Raw genomic sequence first — 22,137 nt, forward strand, 5'->3', positions numbered from 1 at the left:
AAATGTGCAAGTATTTCAAGTGACAACAAACAGAATCTGATTAATAGTAAAATAATCTTTATAATTTGAGAAATCTGGCTCCTCCCTCGGTGCAGATAATTATTTTCAAAAACTAAAGCAGATAGGCAGCCTTGGCCCACCACCTATTGGTGTTTTGAAATACATGAAGGAAACATACTAAAGATAACAAGATAGTTTTTTTTTGTTGTGTGGAGGAACTTAAAAAGACTGGCACTCATTACTTAAATTATTCGTGTTCCGAAAAAAATCACAATGTCTTGTATTTTGAACAAATATTTTTTACTTCAATACTAGATATATATTTGTGTAAAGAGACTAACTTGATTTTTTTATTTTTGATTTTACAGATTCAATTAAGTTAAATTTACTTCTCTTCAGTTTTATTTTTTCCCAGTGCACAAACTTATAGAGCTTGACAGAAAGCTCTCTGTTTCTGACTATGTCTGCAAATGGTAAAAAATCACACTCGATGTGTATAAGCACACAAACTAAGTCTTTGTGTTACTTGTCTCTCTCCTCCTCAGTCTCTGTTGTTGATTTCTTTGATTCCTGGACATCAGCTGAGGAGCCCACAGCGTGAGAAGAGATGTCTCTGTTCCTGAAAAGGAAAATCACATTGTTTCTTTTGATTGTCTGAACTTAATAAAACAGCAGCTATGGACTTAAGTTTGACAGTGAATAAAGCCTTGACTTATATCGATAGGAAATTGAAATTCTAAATATCTCCACTTTCCCTGTTATCATTTTTCTACCTCTGAGTTTGACCGCTGTTAAGGGTGAATGCAACAAAAATTAAATGCTAAAAGTGGTGGGGATAAAAGCTCATGTGAGCTGAATAGGTGATTACAATACATTTGATAAAAAAAATGAAGTGATAAATTATTAATTTATTTGACATTTGTTTGATGAAAATTGTTGCAATTTGATTAAAATGGTGGTAATTTTTATAACTGATTTTTTTCATTCATCATATATCATAAGCAGCAGAAATATTTTCATTTATCATTGAAAGTGTGGAAGTCACAAAAAGTTAAGATTAAATAAGGTGATGAAAATGTATGTGATCTGACATATTAAGCATCAAAAATGTATGTGAATAAAAACATTGGGGATAAAAATGTTTATGACATAAGAAAAAATTTTAGCAATGAAATAGTCTTTTTACGATAATTTTCAACACTTTATTTTCTTTTTTTTAAACTTCTGGGTTAAGAAAAATGCTCCCCAAAGCTTCCTGTCTGGCCCCCGAAAAATCCTTACATACAGAAAAGGAGGAAAAGAAGATGTTGCGGTTTAAAGAGTATCCTTTGGATTTAAATCTCTGCAGCTGTTAAATCCATCCCACAAAAAATTTACATTGAAATAGATTTTTCAGTTTTTTACTGAAATTTACTGTCATAAATAGTAGATATTTAAAAAAAAGGGTTAAGGTTGGCAGAAGTGCAAAAATGACCAGATAAAGTGGTGAAAAGGGGTTAGAGAGTAGCAAAAACGGGTGATAAGTGGCAAAATGGGTTGTGGAGTGGCACAAGTGGACAACAATTGGCAGAAAAAGTTGTGAAAAGGGGTTAAAATGTGGCAAAAATTGATAAAAGAGGAAAAAGGGGCAAAAAGTATTAAAAAAATATGCTACAAATGGCAAAAAATAGTTCAAAAAAGGAATAAAAAGGGGTTAAAAAGTGGCAAAAATAGAAGAAATGTGGCAAAAATGGATAAGAGTGGCACAAAGGGGATAACACATGCCGGAAAAGTGGTTCAAAGGGGGTTAAAATTTTGCAAAAATTGGGTTAAAAGGGCAAAAAGTGTCAAAAATGACTTAATACTAGTACTGAATCACAACTGTGGAGGGCCCATTCTCTGAGAATGTCAGGGACCCAGCCAGTTCTGTTGTCAGGCCTGTCTCTTTGTGGCCTAGAAAATAAAAAGTAAAAAAAAAGGTTAGAAAATAACATAAAAATACGCCCTCTGCCCAGGAGCTGGAGGATCCAAAGGATGTGTCTGCTGTGGTCTGTATCACTGCAGGATTAATGTTGTTCTAAAAACTACCACTAGGGGTTGGTGTTGCTTAAGAAATATTTATATCATTAAACATTGTTGATTAACCAACCTTGGCTTTTCAATGTCATCAATCATCTCTGGCAGCCTCATGTTCAACGTCTCTGGAAGCAGCAGAGCTACCAGGCCGGAAGTGGTGGCCATGCAGCCGATGATGACCTGAGGAAGAAGGAACCACACGTCCTCCAGCAGCAGGATGAGAGGAGCCACTGAAATTCCCAGACGACTGATGAAGTTTACATAACCCATACCGTTTTGTCTGAAGAGACAAGAAGGTAAATCACCTTAGACTGTACTTTTAAAGGGATACTTCAAAATTTTGGCAAATTCTCCCATTGCCATAATTCCTACAGTCTTAGTAATAGTTTAGTTTCCTTTTGCTGTCTGTGCAAGCTGTTTCTAGATCTGGGGGGACCGTTAAGCCAGCTGCACCGCGAACGCTATACTAGCAGATGGAATTTTTGCTTTCTCTCATCAATCTCATCAAATACACAATCCAACAACTCCAAAACGCTCTCGTGGACAAGTTGTGACCTGTACATTCACCACACTATGAAATAATAACGTATAATTTTGTGACATTACGACACATGAAGCAAATACTCTGAACTATTTCTTGAGTGAACCACTGGCCGGAGTGACACAGTGCAGCAGCCATGTCTGGAATGTAGTTCCAGCTTTGCATTTAACTTTAAAACATCTTCGTCTCATAATGTTTCATGATTATTTCATAGCGTGGTGAATGTACAGGTCACAACTTGTCCACGAGAGCGTTTTGGAGTTGTTGGATTGTGTATTTGATGAGTTTGATGAGGGAAAGCAAAAATTCTGTCTGCTAACAAAGCGTTCGTGGTGCAGCTGGTTTAACGGTCCCCCCAGATCTAGAAACAGCTTGCACCGACAACTAAAGGAAACGGACCTATTACTAAGACTGTATGAATTATGGCAGTGGGCGAATTTGCCAAAATGTTGAAGTATCCCTTTAAGCACAATCTATGACCACACTTAAAAGTTTGAGGATTTTTTAGTGATCCTCTACTGGACTGGTAAAATTAATGTGACCTGACTGGAAGGTTTGAAACAACCTCGACACATATCACAGCAGAAAGAAGTGATATTGGCCTGTCCCCTCCCTGTCATATTTATCGATTTTCTACACTGCTTATCATGGCTGAGGTCGTGGGAGGCTGGAGCCTATCCCAGCTGTCACTGGGCAAGAGGCAGAGTACACTTTAGGCTGGTTACCAGTCAATCACAGGGCTGTCATATTGGGACAAATGACCAAGCGTCCATAATTTTTTTTTAAACATTTTTAATTTGAAAGTATTGAGACTTAGTATCAATAACAGAATTAAAGATCAATTTATACAACTGTCTCCATAGCAAAAGGGTATCAAACATTCCCTCCCAGTAAAGGGGAAAATTATCTGGTATATTGTGAGCTTGCAAGAAAAATGTATACATAAAAGTAATTATCTTATTTCCTGATTTTTCATGAAAGGTCTGAAAAACCACGCCTTTTTTTCCCTCACAACATATGTACATATGATGGAACTGAACCATACCATTCATTGTAAAGTGTTATCAGCAGAATTTGGTGGAAAATACTGGAATTTTAACCATGCTTGTATCATGTCTTCAAAAAAAGGGGGAATCATTAGTACAACATTTCCAAGGATACTGAAAAACAGTGGTGGCAGCATCATGCTGTAGGGATGCATCACAGCAGCCACCCCTAAAATGCTTCTAAAGGCAGATAGTAAAAGGAATGCTTTAAAATATATCTACTGGTAAAAACCAAAGTGCAATGAGAAATTAAACAAGCCATCTTTGACAAACTCTGAAACAACAATAGCAGTGTTATCCAAAGAAATCTCAGTCCTTTCACAAGCACCATTTACTAACCTAACAACTGTGGGGAAAAGCTCTGTTGTGTAGAGAAAGACAGTTGTGAATGAAGCTTCTGAGAGACCCTTTCCAAGAATAGCAACAGCTGAACGCAGATTCCACAGTTCTAGAAAGTGAAGCACATACAATGTACCACAGATATCCAGTATGTGCAACCTCTCAGGTATCTATAAACAGCATAAATTTGTCCACATTTTTACAACAAAACAAAACAACATGTAGATATTATATTCAAATAAACAAAGAACAATGACATAAACAAAGCAACTGAATTTGAAAAATTCTGATTTTTATTTGTAATATCAGACTTTTTCTTTTTGATTTGGTTCAATTTATTCTGTGTCATTAAACACAAGATTAAAAAAGCATTAATGTGATGTGGATTCTGACCTTCTGGAAGAAAGATGTTAACAATGATGCAGGTTCCTGTCAGTAATAGAGCTCCAGCCTGACATTTCTTCCGTCCAATGGTGTTCACATAGAAATAGACCATCAGCTTAGCAGGGACTTCAATGGCAGCAAAGATGAAATGTGTGAGGTACATGTTTAAACCAAATCCACTGATGTTAAGGCTGATTCCATAGTAGGTCAAGGCCACGCCAAACCTGCAGGGTACAACAAACATATAAACATTATGTTATGTCCATGTAACTATTGCTATCCCTGCATTCATAAATCTATGAATCCTGTTTGAATTTGGTACAAATGGAATCAGCTGAGTTTATTTGTGTTAAAGTTGATATTTTTTAAGGTGATACTCACCAAACAACTGCAGCCTTTAGAGACAGCAATCTCAACTTTGGGGTCTTGAAGAGGTCAAGGTAAGTGTAGTTTTTGTCCTGCTTCTCCTGGATTTCTACACTGGATAGTGCCTTTGAGGAGACACAAAAATCATAGTGAAATAGAGTTTTACACATTTTTGGTATATCCCCCGCAGAGTTACTGTAGGTATCACAGGTATCACAATGAATAACAACCATGTTATTTTATACACAGTCACCTTTTAAATGGTTATAAATTACTTCATTTCATTTTAATAGTGCCAGTAGTACGGAGAACCGGTACCTGGTTTACCTGGTTTTGGACTAAATGGTGTCACTGATGTTAAACATTCTACTATGCCACCCACCTTCCTATTTTAAGAATTGATTAGTGCCTTAACATTAACATTATGAGAAAAGGTTTCCAGAGGAACAAAGTAAAGACAAAAAATAAAAGAGATGTACAGTGCCTATAAAAAGTATTCAACCCCTTCTATCTTTTACTTTCATTGGTTTAAAGACAACAATCAAGGTCAATATAATTTGGCTTTTTTGATGACCCCCCCCCCCCAAAAAAAAAACCTCTTTAATGTCAAAGTGAAAACAAATTTCTACAAAATTATGCCAGTTGAGTGAAAATATGTCATATAAAACAAGTAACTGAATAAATATTCAACCCCTTCAAGTTTGAATGTTGTAGATGCACCTTTGGCTGCAATCACAGCACTGATTCTGTGTGGATGGGTTTTTATCAGGTTCGTACATCCAGACATTTTTTTTCCATATTTCTTTGCAAAACAAGCAAGTCAAGATTTAATATAAGTTTTCTTAAACAGTGGCTTTTTTTCTTTGCCACTCATATTAATCTCCAGCCAAAGAAAACAGGATATTTCAACATTCTTCGTTGATCAAAAGGTATGTAAATTAAGAGTGCCAGCAGGCGCTGGTCTGAATCACCAACAACAGACTTGAATGACTCTGACTGCTTTGGAAAAGATGCAAAAAATTAAGGGATTCTGCAAAAGTCATGTTGGAAAATGTTAACCATATTAAGCACAGCATGAGCTTGGTTGTGGCTCAGTAGGAAGAGTCAGTTGTTCTGCAATCAGAAGGTCGATCCACAGCTCCTGCTGTAACATGTTCGATGTGTCCTTGGGCAAGAAAAAAAAATTTGGACAAAAAAGACTCGTTGTGCAAAAGCCTAAAGAGAGTGACAATGTACAGTCTGAATGAGGGCATAGTAATTCCTAGAGAAGAACCAATGTATCACAAGTAAATGGTATTATTTGAAGTAGACACAGGCTGTGGATACACTATACTATCAAGGAGGACATTTTACCAGTTATCCATGATAGCTAAAAACCCATGCTTGCTTGATTTTAGCTGAAACGGTAGTGAAAGGCTCAGGAACCAGTCTAGTTGCATTAAATACAATTTATGCTTGCTCAAAACAGTGCAGCTGATAAATAGCCCCACACACATCTCTCCAGACATAAGCAGGTGGACATCAGGGTAAAACTAAAGAACACAAATTTCTTCATAATAGTTAGAATCTTATTTAAGCCAGTAGCAAATGTGCTTGCATTTTTGTTTTCAACTAAGTCCTTAAAAATCAAGCTCAGCTTACCTCCAGTTTCATTTTGGATGAAAGTTTGGGTCTTTTGTTGAATGACGCACATTTATCAAGATAAAACTGGGCTCTCTCCACTTTACCATTGGCCAAAAGCCAACGTGCTGACTCAGGAATCCAACTGCAATTACAATTCACAGAATTAACGATGATAAAATCTGAACATTTAGGCGCATAGTGGTTGGTGTAGTTCTTCTTTAAAATGTGTAATATAAATCTTACCATGGTCTCACATTGCCAGAACTATGTACACTTCTATTATTTATGCTTTAATGCAGTGGTTCTCAAATGGTGTGGAAGACACACTGGTGTGCCTTGAGCCAAGGCTAGGTGTGCTATAGGAATTTGGACAACCACACGTAATTACTACAACTATACAATATACTATACAATAACTTAAGTTCAGTCAGGACCACTTTGTCAAGAAACACAAATGATTTACAGTTACAAATATCATTTCTTTTTAGCAATTATAAATTTGCACTTGTACTTAAGCAGGAACATCACATGTTCTTGTGCTTGTCTCCCTGCCTCAGGAAAGCCTGAGGCAGGGAGAGAAGCAGCAAAACAGCAGAGCAGGCATCAATGACAACAGAATCCCACTGATAACGTCAGTGGCAGAATAAAGGAGGAGTTGGGGTGGAGGAGGGTTGTAAAAAGTGGCTTGCAGAGGGAGCACTAAGGCTTAGCCAGGCTAGAACAGTTTAAATATGGCAGTATGAGTGCGATTAGCCAATAGTGTGCTTAGAAGTATCAGCTGGTCGTCAGCTAATACAGGCATGCATGAGATCAGCTGGTCTCAATTTTATGGCAGTGCATGACTCTGTGGCCTGCCCTACCTAATGCTATACGCCTGATTTACCGTGACATGTTTTAAAGAGGTTATGTTGTATAGATAGGGATAAGGTGTGCCTTGAGATTTTGGCTTAATCTTAGGTGGCCTTGGAAAAATAAAGCTTGAAAACCACTGCTTTAATACAGTTTAAATCTCAGGATGTATATTGTATTCTTTTTAATGTCATTGGTTTCATAGACATCTAACAAAATAACAGATATAAGCCAGGAATGGAAAACAAATCAATACATTTTCATAATTGTTTAACTGAAAACAACAACAGATATCTAGAGTTCACTTTATTTGGACCTAAATGAAGACCTGATACAATCCCATACGCTTGTCAAGCAATTGATTTTAATGGGGTGTGAATAATAGGTAAACTCACATGGCAAGGGATATGATACAATGCAATATGTTATACCAAAAATGATGTGAAACAGCAGGAAATGACAGAATATGATACAATAGGATACAACATGAAACAATTGATGGGATGCTGATACAATCTAATACCATACAAAATGATAGATGTCATGATATATGTTTTGATATAATATGATAAGATATGATATATGATATGATTTGATATGATATGAAAGGATAGGATATAATATGATATAAGAGGATATTTTATGATATGATATGATATGATATGATATGTTAGGTTATGATATGATATGTTAGGTTATGATATGATATAGGATAGGATAGGATAGGATAGGATATGATATGAAATCACAGAATATGGTATGTTAGGATAGGATAGGATAGGATAGGATATGATATGGTATGGTATGGTATGATATGGTATGATATGGTATGATATGGTATGATAGGATAGGATAGGATATGATATGACATGATATGATATGTTTTAATATGATATGATATATGATATGATATGATAGAATAGGATATGATTTGATATGAAATGATATATGATATGATGTCATTGATATGATATAATATATATATATTATATGATATGATATGATATGATAGAATAGGATATGATTTGATATTTTATGATATGATATGATAGGATAGGATATCTTATGATATGCTATGATATGATATGATAGGATAGGATATGTTATGATATGATAGGATATGTTATGATAGGATATGTTATGATATATGATATGATATGATATGAAGTGATATGATATATTATATGATATGATATGATATGATATGAAATGATATGATATGATATGATATGATATGATATGACATGATAGGACAGGATATGTTATGATATGATATGATATGACATGTTATAATATGATGTGATATGATATGATAGGATAGGATAGGATATCTTATGATATATGATTGATATGACATGACATGACATGACATGACATGACATGTTATGATATGATATGGTATGATATGGTCTGATATGGTATGATATGTTAGGATATGATATGATGATATGATATGATATGACATCATATGATACAATATTATCTATGATATAATATGATATGATATAATAAGATACAATATGATATGATGTGTTATGTTAATACATGATATATGATATGATATGTTATGTTTGATAAGAAATGATATGATATATGTTTTGATATGATATGATGATATGATTTGATAGGATAGGATAGGATAGGAAATGAAATGATATGTTATTATATGATATGTTTTGATATGATAAGACATGATATGTAGGGATATGATATAATATGTTAGGCTAGGATATGATTTGATATGTTAGGATAAGATAGGATATGATTTGTAATGATATGATATGAGACATGATATGATATAATATGAAATGAAATGATATGATATAAATATTTTGATATGATATGCATGACATGACATAGCGTATATGATACGCTATGTCATGTTATACCATGTTTTGGTGAATACGCGATTCTGATTGGCTCTGGAAATTCCATTGGTGTCAATTAATTTCTGATATACGGACACCTTTCAAACTCAAGTAGTCCCGGTCAAAAAATCTTTTCACTGTTCCAAATTAATGCACAGCAACCATTAGCCGTTACTCCGTTGGGAGTAACTATATCAACCTAAAACAGTGAAGCCGGATAAAGTTCCATCAAGTCGGTATTCCGGTGGTTGAGAAAAATTGATACAAAGTCGTTTTCTTCAAAATGATCATTTTTCGTTTTTTCTTATTTTATGCAAGTCCAACATTTAAACTACTCATTTGATGAAAAAAGTAACACAAATGTGATATTTAAAAGCGTTAATTTTGTGTTTTAAAATGCTCTATTCTCGCAGTTGCTGCAAGGATATTGAGGGGAGGGGAAAGCAAAACTGCAGGGTGATAATTGGTCGGTCAGTCTGCCATTGTTCCCAGTTTCGCCCATTGAGATGGACAATAACAAACACCGCATGGCTCAAACGCCACCCCCCTCGGCACGTAACTACAGCTGTTTCTAGTTATCACCTTTAACAACAAGCCTCAAAATGTACCCTGCAGCGAAAAAAAGTAGAAGAGACGATGAAGAAGCAGCAAGAGTTATCAACAGACTACGGACAACTTCAAGATCACTCGACAGGGCAAGTTTGAGGACGACGGATTTCCTGTAGGAATATTTTGTAAATGTGGCACTATTGTTCACGCCCATCTCCCGGCCTGCCTGAAGATAGGAGAAGTCCTGAAACTTTGAGCCTGTTTTTCTCAGAACAAACAGGAACTAGAATTTAATATTCATATGAGCATATCTTTGTAAAATATGATCAGATTAAGGTGTATGATACACCATTTGAAAGCTTGGAATCTACACTTTCATAATGTGTAAAAAAAACTCAAAAATGACCTTGGACGACTTGCAGGACTTTTTACCAGCTTTGGTCACATATTTCTGAGCAGGGAGTACAATGCTGCCAGTCTAAGAAGCCTATGGACCATCATCAACAGTCACTTTACTGACATAAATAAAATGAAAGTCTCTAGGTTTAAGACCTGTAACCTAAGAAGGTCTTATCTTTTATATCCGACGTTGTTGACACAAACAAGACTATGTGCTCTCAGTTGTAATGAGAGGTTCTGTTCTGTGTTTACTTATGTAAATGGGCAGCGACAGTAGCCAGTGATGTGCGCTGGATATATGTGACAAAATGCGCATGTGCTGTGTGTCTATTGACGTGTGTCAATAAAGTTTTCTCCCTCTCAGAGAGAGCGCGTGAGATCCAGTTAGAGCAAAGCTGATGCTCCACTGTGTGGTTATTCCTCTAAACTATTGTCGAAAGATTCAAATAACACAAACAAAAGAAAAGAAGCCATTATTTCTGTATAGAGCCAAAGGAAATGCTTCTGATAAACCGACATGATAATATCTGATAAATATTGACGTGTCTGACGGACAATCAGCACCTGCAGGGCGTGGACAGCTCTGTTTCACGTCTGTGACCTCATAGTGCTGAAGGAGGAATTATTCTGTGTATTCAAACAGCTAAAACTGAGATTTTTATCAGATGACTGTTCATGTTAACTTACAGTTTATAGTCTGATCACATGACTCTCCGTCTCACTCATCTTCATGTCATTTCATTGATAAATCCATTCAGAAAGTGTGCTGAGCGGACTATACTTTTGTTCCATTGTGACTTCATATCTATGGCCCGCCTATTTACTGGAGTAATGAAAAATGTTTACATTCCCTAAGAACGTTATGGGATTGGAATGGCTATTCCAGTTATTAGTCAAGCCTTCAGGCGTTGCTAGGGGAAAGAAGTTGTTGTCGTTGTAAAACTTTCTATTTTGATCACAAAACGTATAAATCATAAATTAGTAGTATTATTAATTATTTTTGTTTGCCAGTGACCATGGTATAAGCGGGTTAATGCCCTTCAAGGTGTCCAATTATCAGGGATTAATGGACGACGCGGAGGTGTGAACCGTCCGACGCTTGCCTCTGCGGAGTCCATTAATCCCTGATTATTGGACACCTCATCGGGCATTAACCCTTACTTATGATATGTTATGATATGATATGATATATTATGCAATGTTATTTAATGTTATGATGATTTAACGTTAGTGAAACATGTTTATAAATGGTTACACATATGTATCATGACTAGACAAACAAAAAATCCTCTAAAATGCACAAGCAAGAGTATAAAGGAAAAGTGTTTAGTATCAGCCCTTTTTGGTCAATTTACAATCCTCGCAATTGATTGAACTTGTCTGAGGGGACTGAACTGATTGACTCAAAAATGATTTCACCTCAAACTAGACAAGTGTGACATCTTGTGGTCTGCAGGAGTTTTCACCACAGGGTCGCCAAAGTTGGGCGACAATTCTTGGCCCTGTGCCAAAAAGCTTTTTCTTAGTAAGTCAGCAGTGGTGATGTCAATATGTATGAAACTTTACAGGCATATTAATACCTGCACTCTGAATACATCCATGCTGATTTTATCTCATTTTGTCAAAGTGCCCTCTGCTGGAAACACAAAAATTATTCATTGAAAACTGATTTAACTATGGGGAGATCATTCAAAATTTTGCTGCAACACAACAGTAGTACACTGAACACGCCCACAAAAACAAAAATTATCATAGCGCCCTCTACTGCCAACAGGAAGTGACTCAAATGGGTCATTTCTGTATTCCTTACTATGTTGAACCTATCATGCTCTGATTTTGACCTGAAGTTCTCAATATCTGTCCCAACAGTGACATTTCATTGATAGATGCACCTGTGGCCATGGAGGCCATTTTGATCCTTCCCCTAAGACAGGAAGTGGGTGTAACTCTCATACAAAAACTTCCAATTTCCTTCAAATTCTATGTGATTATGGTCTGCCTCTCTACATATTTCAATGTTAATTTCATGGTTTTGCTGTAGCGCCCCCTACTGTAACACGCCAGAAGCACCTTGGACATAAAATGTCTACTCCTGTTTCAGTTTTACACAATGAATTGTCCTTCTCTGATCACTTCTACATAACACCATGCACCTTTGTCATTCTGCCACCTACTGTTGAGAGGCAGTACTACCTCATAAACAAAGTGCACTGTGCTTATTTTTTTTTTAAAGGGACCACGCTCAAAGGACAATTTACGTGGTCTCTCTGAAGTGCCGCAGCTCACTGCATGGGTTTGCTAACGTCCCACTATTACCGCACACTGGCAGTTGTGCCACACACCGACCTGCGCTGCGGTGCGAGAGCCCTTCAGTACTGCTTGCAGCCATAGTTCTATGTTATGATATGATGTTATGATATGTTATGATATGATGTGGTATATGTTATGATATGATACAATATCCACCGGTGTGATACGAAACAATCCAATTTGATATGGTACAATGCAAAACAATCATATACGAAATGATATGAAACAGTATGATACCAAACCTTAACAGTTTTCTTCTATCATATAGTTTGAGCTAATAAAGTGATCAGTGATTTTCACTTACCACCAGGCTATTACTGCAAACCCTAGTGGGGCTGTCACAGTCAGGACGAGAGACCTCCAGTTGGTGACCAGGAAGGCAAACCCAGCCAGCAGCATGTTTCCCACAGACCAGGACAGACTGCCGATCACACTGATAAATGATCGATGAACAGTGTCCACCCACTCAATGTCTGCAGAAATAAAAACAAATGAGGTGACAACATCATTAAAACCAGAGCAGTTCTTAAAATGTTTTATTTTACATGCGGTTCCATCAGAGTGTTATGGCAACACTCCTGATGGGTTGTATGGCATGGCTGTCAAGCTTGATTGGGGCGGGCCTACCGGCTCTCACAGCTGGTAGCTGATGAGAGGCGGGGGACCACTGTGTTGATTAAGCTGAGGTGGGCAGGTGTGCTGAAGGAGTGTGGAACAATGCAATGCCGAGATCTACCTCGTGGAGAACGTTTTGGAGCAAACCATAGACTGTCCCCGGTTTAATTTATGTTTCGAAGTTTATCTCTAAGTTTTGTCACGTTTTCATGTTATAAACAATGAACTGTCATCCGTCACCACTCTGACGAGGAAGGTGTGGGGTCTGAAGCGGAGCGAGCTGGTCGAGGCGGAGTCGCATTGTGGCGGAGGTTAAGCTGCAACAGGTAAGGTCCGTCTCCCTTTCATAGAGTTTGGCAGCCACATGCTACTATGGCACGGGCAGCAGGCGCCTGGAAGCCCTAGACCAACGTTACGTTGCCCAGGGTCGTGTTTGCCATGACATAAAGTGGGGTGCTCGTCCGAGATATGAATTCAAATGTATGCAGTCTTTAGTTTGTACCAATAGCACGCTAGGTAAACAGCTAGTTTAATGTTTGTGTAGTTACGTGGCCAGCTGCTTTGTTACTTTGGTATTGTTAGCTCTGTCTGTGTTTGGGAAAAGACACGGAGTTGTATTCAGCTCGTCAAAAGTGTACATAGCCAGGTTTAATTAGAAGTGCATACAGCTGCGGGGCAGACAAGCTGCTCAGTCTGAGTACTATCACGGACAGAGTTTTAGGTAGGTAAACAAATCTAATGGGCCGAGATAGCAACTAAACCACAGTAAAGTTCGAGTGTGTTGTTATTGGAGGTTTAGATGTATGGTGGGGTTACTCTCTTAAACTGATAGGTTGATGTGTGTCGGCTGTGTCAGCTGTGTCGGTGTGTCCTGTTGAGGTCGCATTCGGTGTTAGCAGTCTGTTTTGTGAAGTCAGGGTAGCGGTTTGGTGATGGCTACTGAGGCAGCTAACGTGTCATTGTCGGTGAGTGATATGACAAAAAGTCAGTTTTTGAGATTAAAGAAGGCTGCACTTGTTGCTCTGGCTGAGGAAGAGGAGGTTCAGCTTGAAGAGGGCATGGCTAGGTCAGCTATTGCAGCCAGGCTGATAGCAGAGTTTCAGCTGGAAGAGTTGTGGGCAGAGCAGGAGAAGGAGAGAGATCAGGAACGGGAGAGACTAGAGAAAGAGAAGGACAGGGCTTTTAGGGAAAAGATGGCAAGGTTGGAGGTAGAAAAAGCGGCTGTTGTGGTAAGTAAGGAGGGGCAGAGATTTGATATCAATCGAGCTCACAGTTTTATGCCATGTTTTGATGAAAGTGCTGTTGATGTTTTCTTTGAAATGTTTGAGAACCTTTGTAGGTTTGGAATATGAGCCATTGAAGAAAGCTGTTTTGGAGGCATATGATAGTGTGCCAGAGGCATATCGACGCCAGTTTCGTGACATGAGACTAGGGCAGGCTGAATCTTATTTGGACTTGTGGTGTAGACAGGAAGTTGCTTTTGATCGCTGGATAAATTCATGTGAAGCTTTTGGTTTCCAGGATCTGAGGGACTTAATGCTACTTGAACAGTTTAAGCTAAATGTTCCCAGGGAAATAGAAGTTTACCTTAATGAGCGTGATGTGGCTAGCCCGCGATGTGCAGCAGAGCTGGCTGACAGCTATGAGGTAGCACATGGAGGTAAATCTGGTGGGTTTATAGGAAGGAAAAGACACAAGGAGAGGCAGGGAAGTCACCAACTAAAGTGGCCAGGAGAGATGAGTGTAGGTCGCCCTCCAGTGGCAGAGGTGAACCCTCCCTTGTTGTCTTGTCAGCTTAGGCCAGGAGGTCTGGGTCCCCCCTCTGGCCGCGGTCCCACTCCTGTAGCCGAGCTGCAGTGTTATTGGTGTCGCAAAATAGGCCACAAGAAAAGTCAGTGTCTGAAGCCAGTTGGCTTAGTGTCGGTAGATAGGGAGGCTAGAGATGACCTTCATGGCTATGAGGGTTTCATCTCCAAAGGCTTTGTCTCTGACTCAGCTGAAAGTCTTCGTGTACCAGTTACTATACTCAGAAACACTGGAGCTAAGCAGACTGTCTTACGAAAAGGGGTGGTGGAACTCCCAAATTCTACTTTCACTGGACAGTTTGCTGTGGTGCAAGGAGTAGGGGGTGGATATGAGACTGTGCTTCTTTATCGTATCTACTTAAGGTCTGAGCTGGTGTCGAGGTATGTAGATGTGGCAGAAGTACAGACTCTGCCGTTTGATGTTATTGATCTTGTAATGGGAAATGATGTTGCGGGTAAGAAAGTGACTCCAGAAACCTCTGAGACCCAGGCTGCCTTCCAGGGGCTTAGGCGGTTAGAGGAAGAGTATCCTGAGGTTTTCCCCACCTGTGTGGTTACCTGTGCTCGAGCCAAACAGGAGCCGAGGGCGTGTGATGTCACTGAGCCAGTGGAGCTTGAAAGTTGCGAGGACTCTGCCACTGAGCTGGTAGGTACAGTCTTTCCTCAGGTAGATCAAGCTGAAATTGTAGCAGTGGAGCCGGAAAAGAGGCTGGCTGTTAAGAATTGTGAGGAAGGTAGTGTGGAGGGTCCAGCTGGGGTTAGCCAGGACCAGGCTGGAACCCTTACAGCTGCGTTGAGGAAAGCTGATCCAGTGACCCCAGCGTCACTACCTCTTAATTGTCACTCCTTGGTGGAGGAGCAGCAGAGAGATCCTTTACTAGGTTATGCTTTGAAAATTGCCACCTTGTTTCAGAAGCTAACAAGGTTCCCATAGGCTGCTTTGTTAGAGACAAGATACTCTTTCAAAAGTGGAGGCCTTCTGCGGGGCCTGCTAATGAGGACTGGGCTGTTCAGGTGGTTCTTCCTCTGAGCTACCGTCAGGAAGTGATGCAGTGATGCATGATTCCTCTCTTGGTGGTCATCTTGGTGTAAGGAAGACAGACAGAGTTAGCCGGCATTTTTATCGGCCGAGTATCCGAAAGGATGTATGAAGATTTTGCCGTTCTTGTCATACATGTCAGTTGGTGGGAAAGCCCGGAGAGGCCCCACCAGTTGCACCTTTACAGCCATTGCCTGTTGAACATGAGCCTTTCGCTCATATAATGATTGACTGTGTTGTGCCTTTGCCTAAATCGAAATGAGGAAATGAATATTTACTTACCATTCTTGATGTAGCCAGGAGGTATCCTGAAGCAATACCATTGAGAAGCATTAAAGCTAAGACTATTGTAGATCATCTTGTAAAGATCTTCTCTTGGGCAGGTCTGCCATGTACTATTCAGTCAGACAGGGGTTCTAATTTCACCTCTAAACTGTATCAGCAGGTTATGACTGAGTTGAGGATATCACCAAAGTATTCTTCGGCATACCACCCTCAGTCCCAAGGAGCCATAGAACGTTTTTAATTCTACATTAAAAACCATGATAAAGACTTTTGTTGAAGCACAGCCTAAAGAATGGGACGAGGCCATTCCCTTTCTGTTGTTTGCTGTAAGCGATGCTCCAACAGAGTCGCTGGGTTTCAGTCCATTTGAGCTTATCTTTGGTCATCAGGTGAGGGGCCCTTTGCATTTGTTTAAGGAACAAGTGGTCAAGCCGACGTCTCCTGGAGATGTCCTTCAGTATGTGTCTTCATTTAGAGCCAGGTTGCAGTCGGCCTGCGAAGTTGCACGGAAGAACTTGGGTGGAGCCAAAGCGCGAATGAAGGCCAGGTATGACAAAAGGGCAGCAACGCGCACTTTTGACCCAGGTGATTTGGTTTTAGTTTTGGCTCAGGGGCCGCGTGATCAGTTGGATCCTGGATACGCAGGTCCATACAGGGTATTGAGAAAGGTTGGTGACCTAAATTACGTCCTGAGTACACCTGACAGGAGGACATTGCCACGACAATGAGATAATCTGCAATCCCAGAAAATTATTGAGGACAGCGGTTCCTGAACTTTTTCAGCTGACCCCCTTTGGCAAATACAAATATTTTCAGGCTCCCCCTACCCCTCACTGTACACATCATGTAAAATTGTGTGCTTGTTTTGTGCTACAGATCCTTTCGAGTCTTGGGTGCAGCTGTGAGACTACCAGTCAGGGTTCATTTTCAATGTTTAATTTTATTTTGTCTTGATTGAAAAGCAGAAAAACCTATCTCATACAGGCAGTAGGATGTTGCAAAAGGGAGGTGTGGCCAGGGCTGTTGGGCCTAGCAGTGGGTACTCCTTTTCCTCTCCAGTCTGAAATGCAGACAGTTGTCTTTAAATTTGAACTGCAGCCTCATCGTTGACTCTGAGGAGACAACAAAGAACTGCTCCTCTTCTGCAGTGCTGAAATCATCAGCATGTGTTGCTTAGCCTTGACCCCCCCCACCCCACCCCTTAAGGGAACCACTTATCTAAGGTATCAAAGTAGCTTACTGAGAACTGCTGCGGTGATGCTGATTCCTGCCAGTCCAACCCCAGTGAGAAATCTCAGCACAGCAAACAGGATGTAGGAGTTTGCAAAGGCACTGGAGAAGCCGAATACAAACGCCATGGTATAAGCAGCTAAAAGAGTGCTTTTCCTCCCGTACCTTCAGACATAAATGGGTTACAAATGTAAAACATGAATAAAACAGGGTTATAGGTGTCAGATATAATTTCCCTTTTAGTTTAAAACTTTCCTCTATAAAAAAAAAAAAAATTTCTTCTGCAAAAAAACCCACAAAAATCTTAATGTCAAATTGAGTTTTAGTATTTCAGGTTAGAAGTATAAAGTGACTTTCCACTATTGATCCCTATCTAACACCAGTCAGTTTTATTTTTTTATTCAAATGATCATAGATGAGGTATTTTTCTTAGGGACAGATAGGGGGACTCAAGTACTTGATGTGGCCGTCGTTACCCATGTAATGTTTCATTACTCACACACTGTGCCAACGCTGTTCTAAGCTGCAGTATTTTTTAAGATACAATGTCACATGTGAAACCACAATTTCTCAGTTTGTCTAACTAAATATACTTGGTAATAAATAATAACACTGAAATAAAGAACTGCTCCAGTCATGGCTCTAGCTTTCAGCAAATTCACTAGCAAGGACAACACCACAACAGAATATGTTTGAAGGTTTAATGAAGATTTATGAGTATATGCTGTGAGACTGTTGTGTGTTGTGATGAAAGATGAGGGATGTGGGTAAGTAGTTTTAGTCTAGTCAGGGAGATGTGTGAAGGCTCGGCAGAGGGAGACTCATTATGGGGGTCCCATCTCATTCTGCCCGAGCTGATCTCGGCCCAGACTGTAACTAGATTTAGATGAGACTTGGGTGAGGGAAATAGTTGAAGGAGGAGATTGACGAGTTAGAGAATGGAGGCGGGATGGGTTGAAGACTCTCAGACAGCAGCGTGACGTGGGATGGCTACGTTTAAGGAGTCTTGTCAGGTGATTGAGGGTGTGTTTTTTTTGGTGTAGCCCTGCTCCCAAACTTAAGTTAATACATTAACTACATTTATGCAGCAACTGATTTACGACAGCTCTCATAAACAACTACTCTCAAAGGACATGTAGTGCCCATTAAAAGTATTAACCCCATTAAATGTTTGACCATTTTACTGAATTAAAAATCTGTCTGATCTGGGAAAAAAGGCTTTATAAAACATGCCTCTGCAAATAACGGACCCAATGTGTGACGGTCTTTAAAATCAAAATTGTGCCGTTACATCTTCATGGTTGAATTAAACTTGGTGGTGCAGTGGCTAGCTCTGTAACCTCCCAGCAAGAAGGTTCTTGGATCAAATTTCCATGGGACAGGGCCCCTTCTTTGTGGAGTTTCCATGTTCTCTCTGCACATGTATGGGAAACAAGTACTTCAGCTCCCTCCTACAGTCTAAAGACATGCTCACTGGGTTAACTGGAAATTTTCTGTTAGGTCTGAGCATGACTGTCTGCTTGTTTGTTTGGGCTTGTCTGCCTCTCACACAATGATAGCTGGGATCGGCTTCAGACCCCCACAACAGTACCTGTCTGCAGGCTCACAGACAGCAGTTTCAGGACCCCACATTCAGGACCGTAGAACTAAGACCCATGTGTTTTGCAACTGTGCTACAGAGCAATGTAGAGGAGTATTGTAATTAAACAAGTTGCAACAGTTTCAGGTTGGCAGGTCCAGGACTGTAGAACTACTCATGTTTTTCTTTAGAGTTGACTTCAATAGACAGAAATTTGAAGTTCACTTGCAGTACTTTTTGTGATGTAGTTAGTGTTTTTCTGTCATTTTCTAGAACTGTTTTATACATGTTTTGATGTGTAAGCCATTTTTTTCTAACATTATGACTGCTTGCTGAGGACAAGCTAAATAAGCAGTTTTTTGGGGGGTACAGACTGTATTTTTTTACAAATTCACCTAATATATATATCTGTGCTTTCAATATAAACAGATGCCTTTCCCAGTATGAACTTTACATTCATTTTACTTGTTTTAGTTTTTTTCAAGATGTATTTTGGGCTTTTTGTGCCTTACTGATAGAGGAAGACAGTGGATAGAGTCAGAAACAGGGACAATCGAGTTGCTAGAGGCATGCGGGAAAGAGCCACAGACTGGATTTGCATCCGGGCCGCCCATATACATGGGGCGCACCGGATGAAACTGGGCCATCTGCACCCATCACCTGTTTTAGTTTAACAAGTTTTTGTTCTAATTACTTTATTCTTTTTGATTGAAACACTTCATTGTCCAATTCAAATAATAGTTACACATTTAAACATGTATACATGTATTTTTTTTAAAGGATTTAAATTTAAAAGGGCCTATCTTAAATTAGAGGATACAATATAAAACATAATATTGTATATATATATATATTTCAGCACAATAAAAAAAAACAGAAGCACAATATTAAAAACAGAGCAACTTTTTAAATAACACTAAATACCTACCATGCGAGTAATATAAGACATAATAGATCATGTCAAGGCTTAACTATTTAATTCCAGATAATACGACAGATCATGATATGCACAAATCTTTGGAAGTTCAGTTTGGAAGTTAGATAGAATTAACTTAATCATCCTTATACTGCAGTGTTAACATTTAATAAACAATTAATACAGTTGGGCTATGCAAAAGTGAGCCATGTTTTCACTGAACTGTAAGCTATTGTTTGGCTAACAGTTTGTTTTGTATGGCTACAAGCTAGCCATGCTGCAATGTGATGTTCATTTTGCTTAAATTTTCTAAAATGTATATCTTGTTTTCAACAGACCAAACTCATTGAAATACTCTGATTGTTGTCCAGCACTGTAGTGAAAAGTAGCAATAGCAATTGCTTGCTATCAGTATTTTTTAAAAAATGTCTAATAAATGACGTGCATGTGTGCAAGGGTCCTAGTTCTACGGTCCTGGATCTGCAATGCTGAAACTGCTGACTGCAAGACTGTAGTGATGGGAATTTTGTCTCTTTTCAGTGATCCAGATCATTTGGTTCAGCTCAGCAAGAAGAGCCGGCACTGTCAGCTCCCAAACGGCTCTTTATTCAGGCACCAGTTTGGTACATTTGACCTTCCAAACTTAGAAATGCCATGACCTATGATTGATATTTTTGCTGGTATTTTATTCCAACTATGCTAATTTTTTGAATGGATGAAAATATCATGTAATTATTTTTTTAAATGTACTGTCCTCCGAAAACACCTTGCAGGTCAGATGAAATCTGCTCACTGGCTGGGTCATATGACATACCTGATAGAAAACATAAATGTTACACCATAAAGCTTCACACACAACATACACAAAATAATAAATAGTTACAATGATATAAAATGGCTCTCAAACGGGATCCGGCTCTTATCTTTCACATAAAAGAGCAAGCTCTTTGAACTGGTTTATTCATGATCGTCCCATCACTACAAGCCTGCAGATTCACCTTCCCGCTCCCCAAGACCCCAACTTGGATAAGCAGTGTAGACAGCCATGGATAATAAGGGTTTTATACACTTACTTGTCACAGAGGTATCCAAAAGATATGGCACCTAACATCACACCAATAAAGAAGATGGTGCCGATGGTTTTTGTCAGGCTTTTTCTATCACAGACGAGGTTAAACTGGAAAAGCAGATGAATGTTGGTTATGTTTGAAGATATTGCATTCTCTAAGCAAAAACAGGGTAAAAAAAATATGTTTAAAGTTGATAATTTGACCTTATTTTGGATGTTGAATTCTTGGGAAAATGAACTGTTATCAGAGGAAAGGACATTTTTCTGAGACTGGAAAAATTTGATGAATTTACAGAACAGTTTGTACATATACTGTCAGCTCATGTAGGAACACTTGATAAAAATATATAATGTTTAAAATCCCTATTGTTATTAAGCAGCAATGTTTTCTATTTTGCCCTTTTATCTTGGCTCTATTTAGAGGGACTTTCCCTCAGCTTCTGCTTGTTATAAAGGCCAAAAAGTGCAAATGGAAAAAAGTAAGTAACACTTCATCAACTGATCTTACCTCTGTTGCCAGGGTGGAGGTGAAGGTGGAGTTGTCATACACCCATCCACTCATACACTGAATTGTTGGTATGTTAGCGCTATCAGAGGAGTTAGTTAAGAGCTGAAACTGAGGCTCTGCAAACATCTCACAGGATCTGAAGCTCCCATCTTCTTGTCTGGGAATACTGGCGATCAGTTTCTGATCCTGAGTTAAATTCTCCCAGAGTTCTCCATAATCCAGGGTGCTGATGTCGCAGTGATGAGGAGGCTCTGCTGCGATGAAGATGATCAGTAAGAAGTTACAAGGCAGAACTATTAGAGGGGTGTACAGCAGAATGAGGATGAGGATTTGGAAAGGCCCAAAACCGTTGATTTCCTCCAGGATGTTTTCAAACTTCATCGTTGCTGACTATGGCTCCTGAAAGAACAGATTATGAGAAATGTGAAACAGTAACAGATATAAGACTCATCTGCATTGAAAACTGCATAAGGCCAAAGCACTTTTAACTATTACTGTAGTACTCAAGTAAACAATTGTAACAAGAAGCTGAAACACAATCAAAAACTTAAAAAAGTGAAGGGGTTCTGAATCTGAATGCACTGCATGTCACTTTTTTGGACTTTTAGGTTTCAGGAAGTTTTTCTCCATAAAATGGAATCAAGTGTGTATTGCTAGACCTTCTCTTCACACACTCTTTTCCACAAAATGTTATCCAGATAAATAACAGCTTCCAAAAAAAAAAAAAAAAAAACATTTTTTCCCCACTCTTTTTTAACAGAA

At 38.9% G+C, this 22,137-nt stretch overlaps 1 protein-coding gene across 1 annotated transcript; it reads right to left on the reverse strand.

Annotated features, from left to right (window-relative positions):
- Window positions 1-522: 522 nt before the first annotated feature.
- Window positions 523-21,756, reverse strand: LOC121511248 (solute carrier family 22 member 7-like). The gene is made up of 10 exons (XM_041789850.1): window positions 21,376-21,756; window positions 20,872-20,975; window positions 17,314-17,468; window positions 12,634-12,802; window positions 6,373-6,496; window positions 4,747-4,856; window positions 4,375-4,589; window positions 3,982-4,090; window positions 2,129-2,335; window positions 523-619 (listed from the first exon to the last, which is right to left on the reverse strand). Exons 1-10 carry the CDS (start codon window positions 21,754-21,756, stop codon window positions 523-525), a joined length of 1,671 nt encoding a protein of 556 aa, XP_041645784.1.
- Between the last annotated feature and the right edge of the window lie 381 nt (window positions 21,757-22,137).

This window comes from Cheilinus undulatus, linkage group 6, assembly GCF_018320785.1.
Source record: "Cheilinus undulatus linkage group 6, ASM1832078v1, whole genome shotgun sequence".
Lineage (NCBI taxonomy): Eukaryota > Metazoa > Chordata > Actinopteri > Labriformes > Labridae > Cheilinus > Cheilinus undulatus.

Bases quoted from the DNA above. Each gene is read 5' to 3' on its own strand.
- LOC121511248 (XM_041789850.1), bottom strand. From the start codon at position 21,756: ATGAAGTTTGAAAACATCCTGGAGGAAATCAACGGTTTTGGGCCTTTC. The intron at 20,976-21,375 runs GTAAGATCAGTT...CTGCTTTTCCAG, and splicing joins CCTCCACCCTGGCAACAGAG to TTTAACCTCGTCTGTGATAG. The intron at 6,497-12,633 runs GTAAGTGAAAAT...TTGTAATTGCAG, and splicing joins TTTGCAGTAATAGCCTGGTG to TTGGATTCCTGAGTCAGCAC.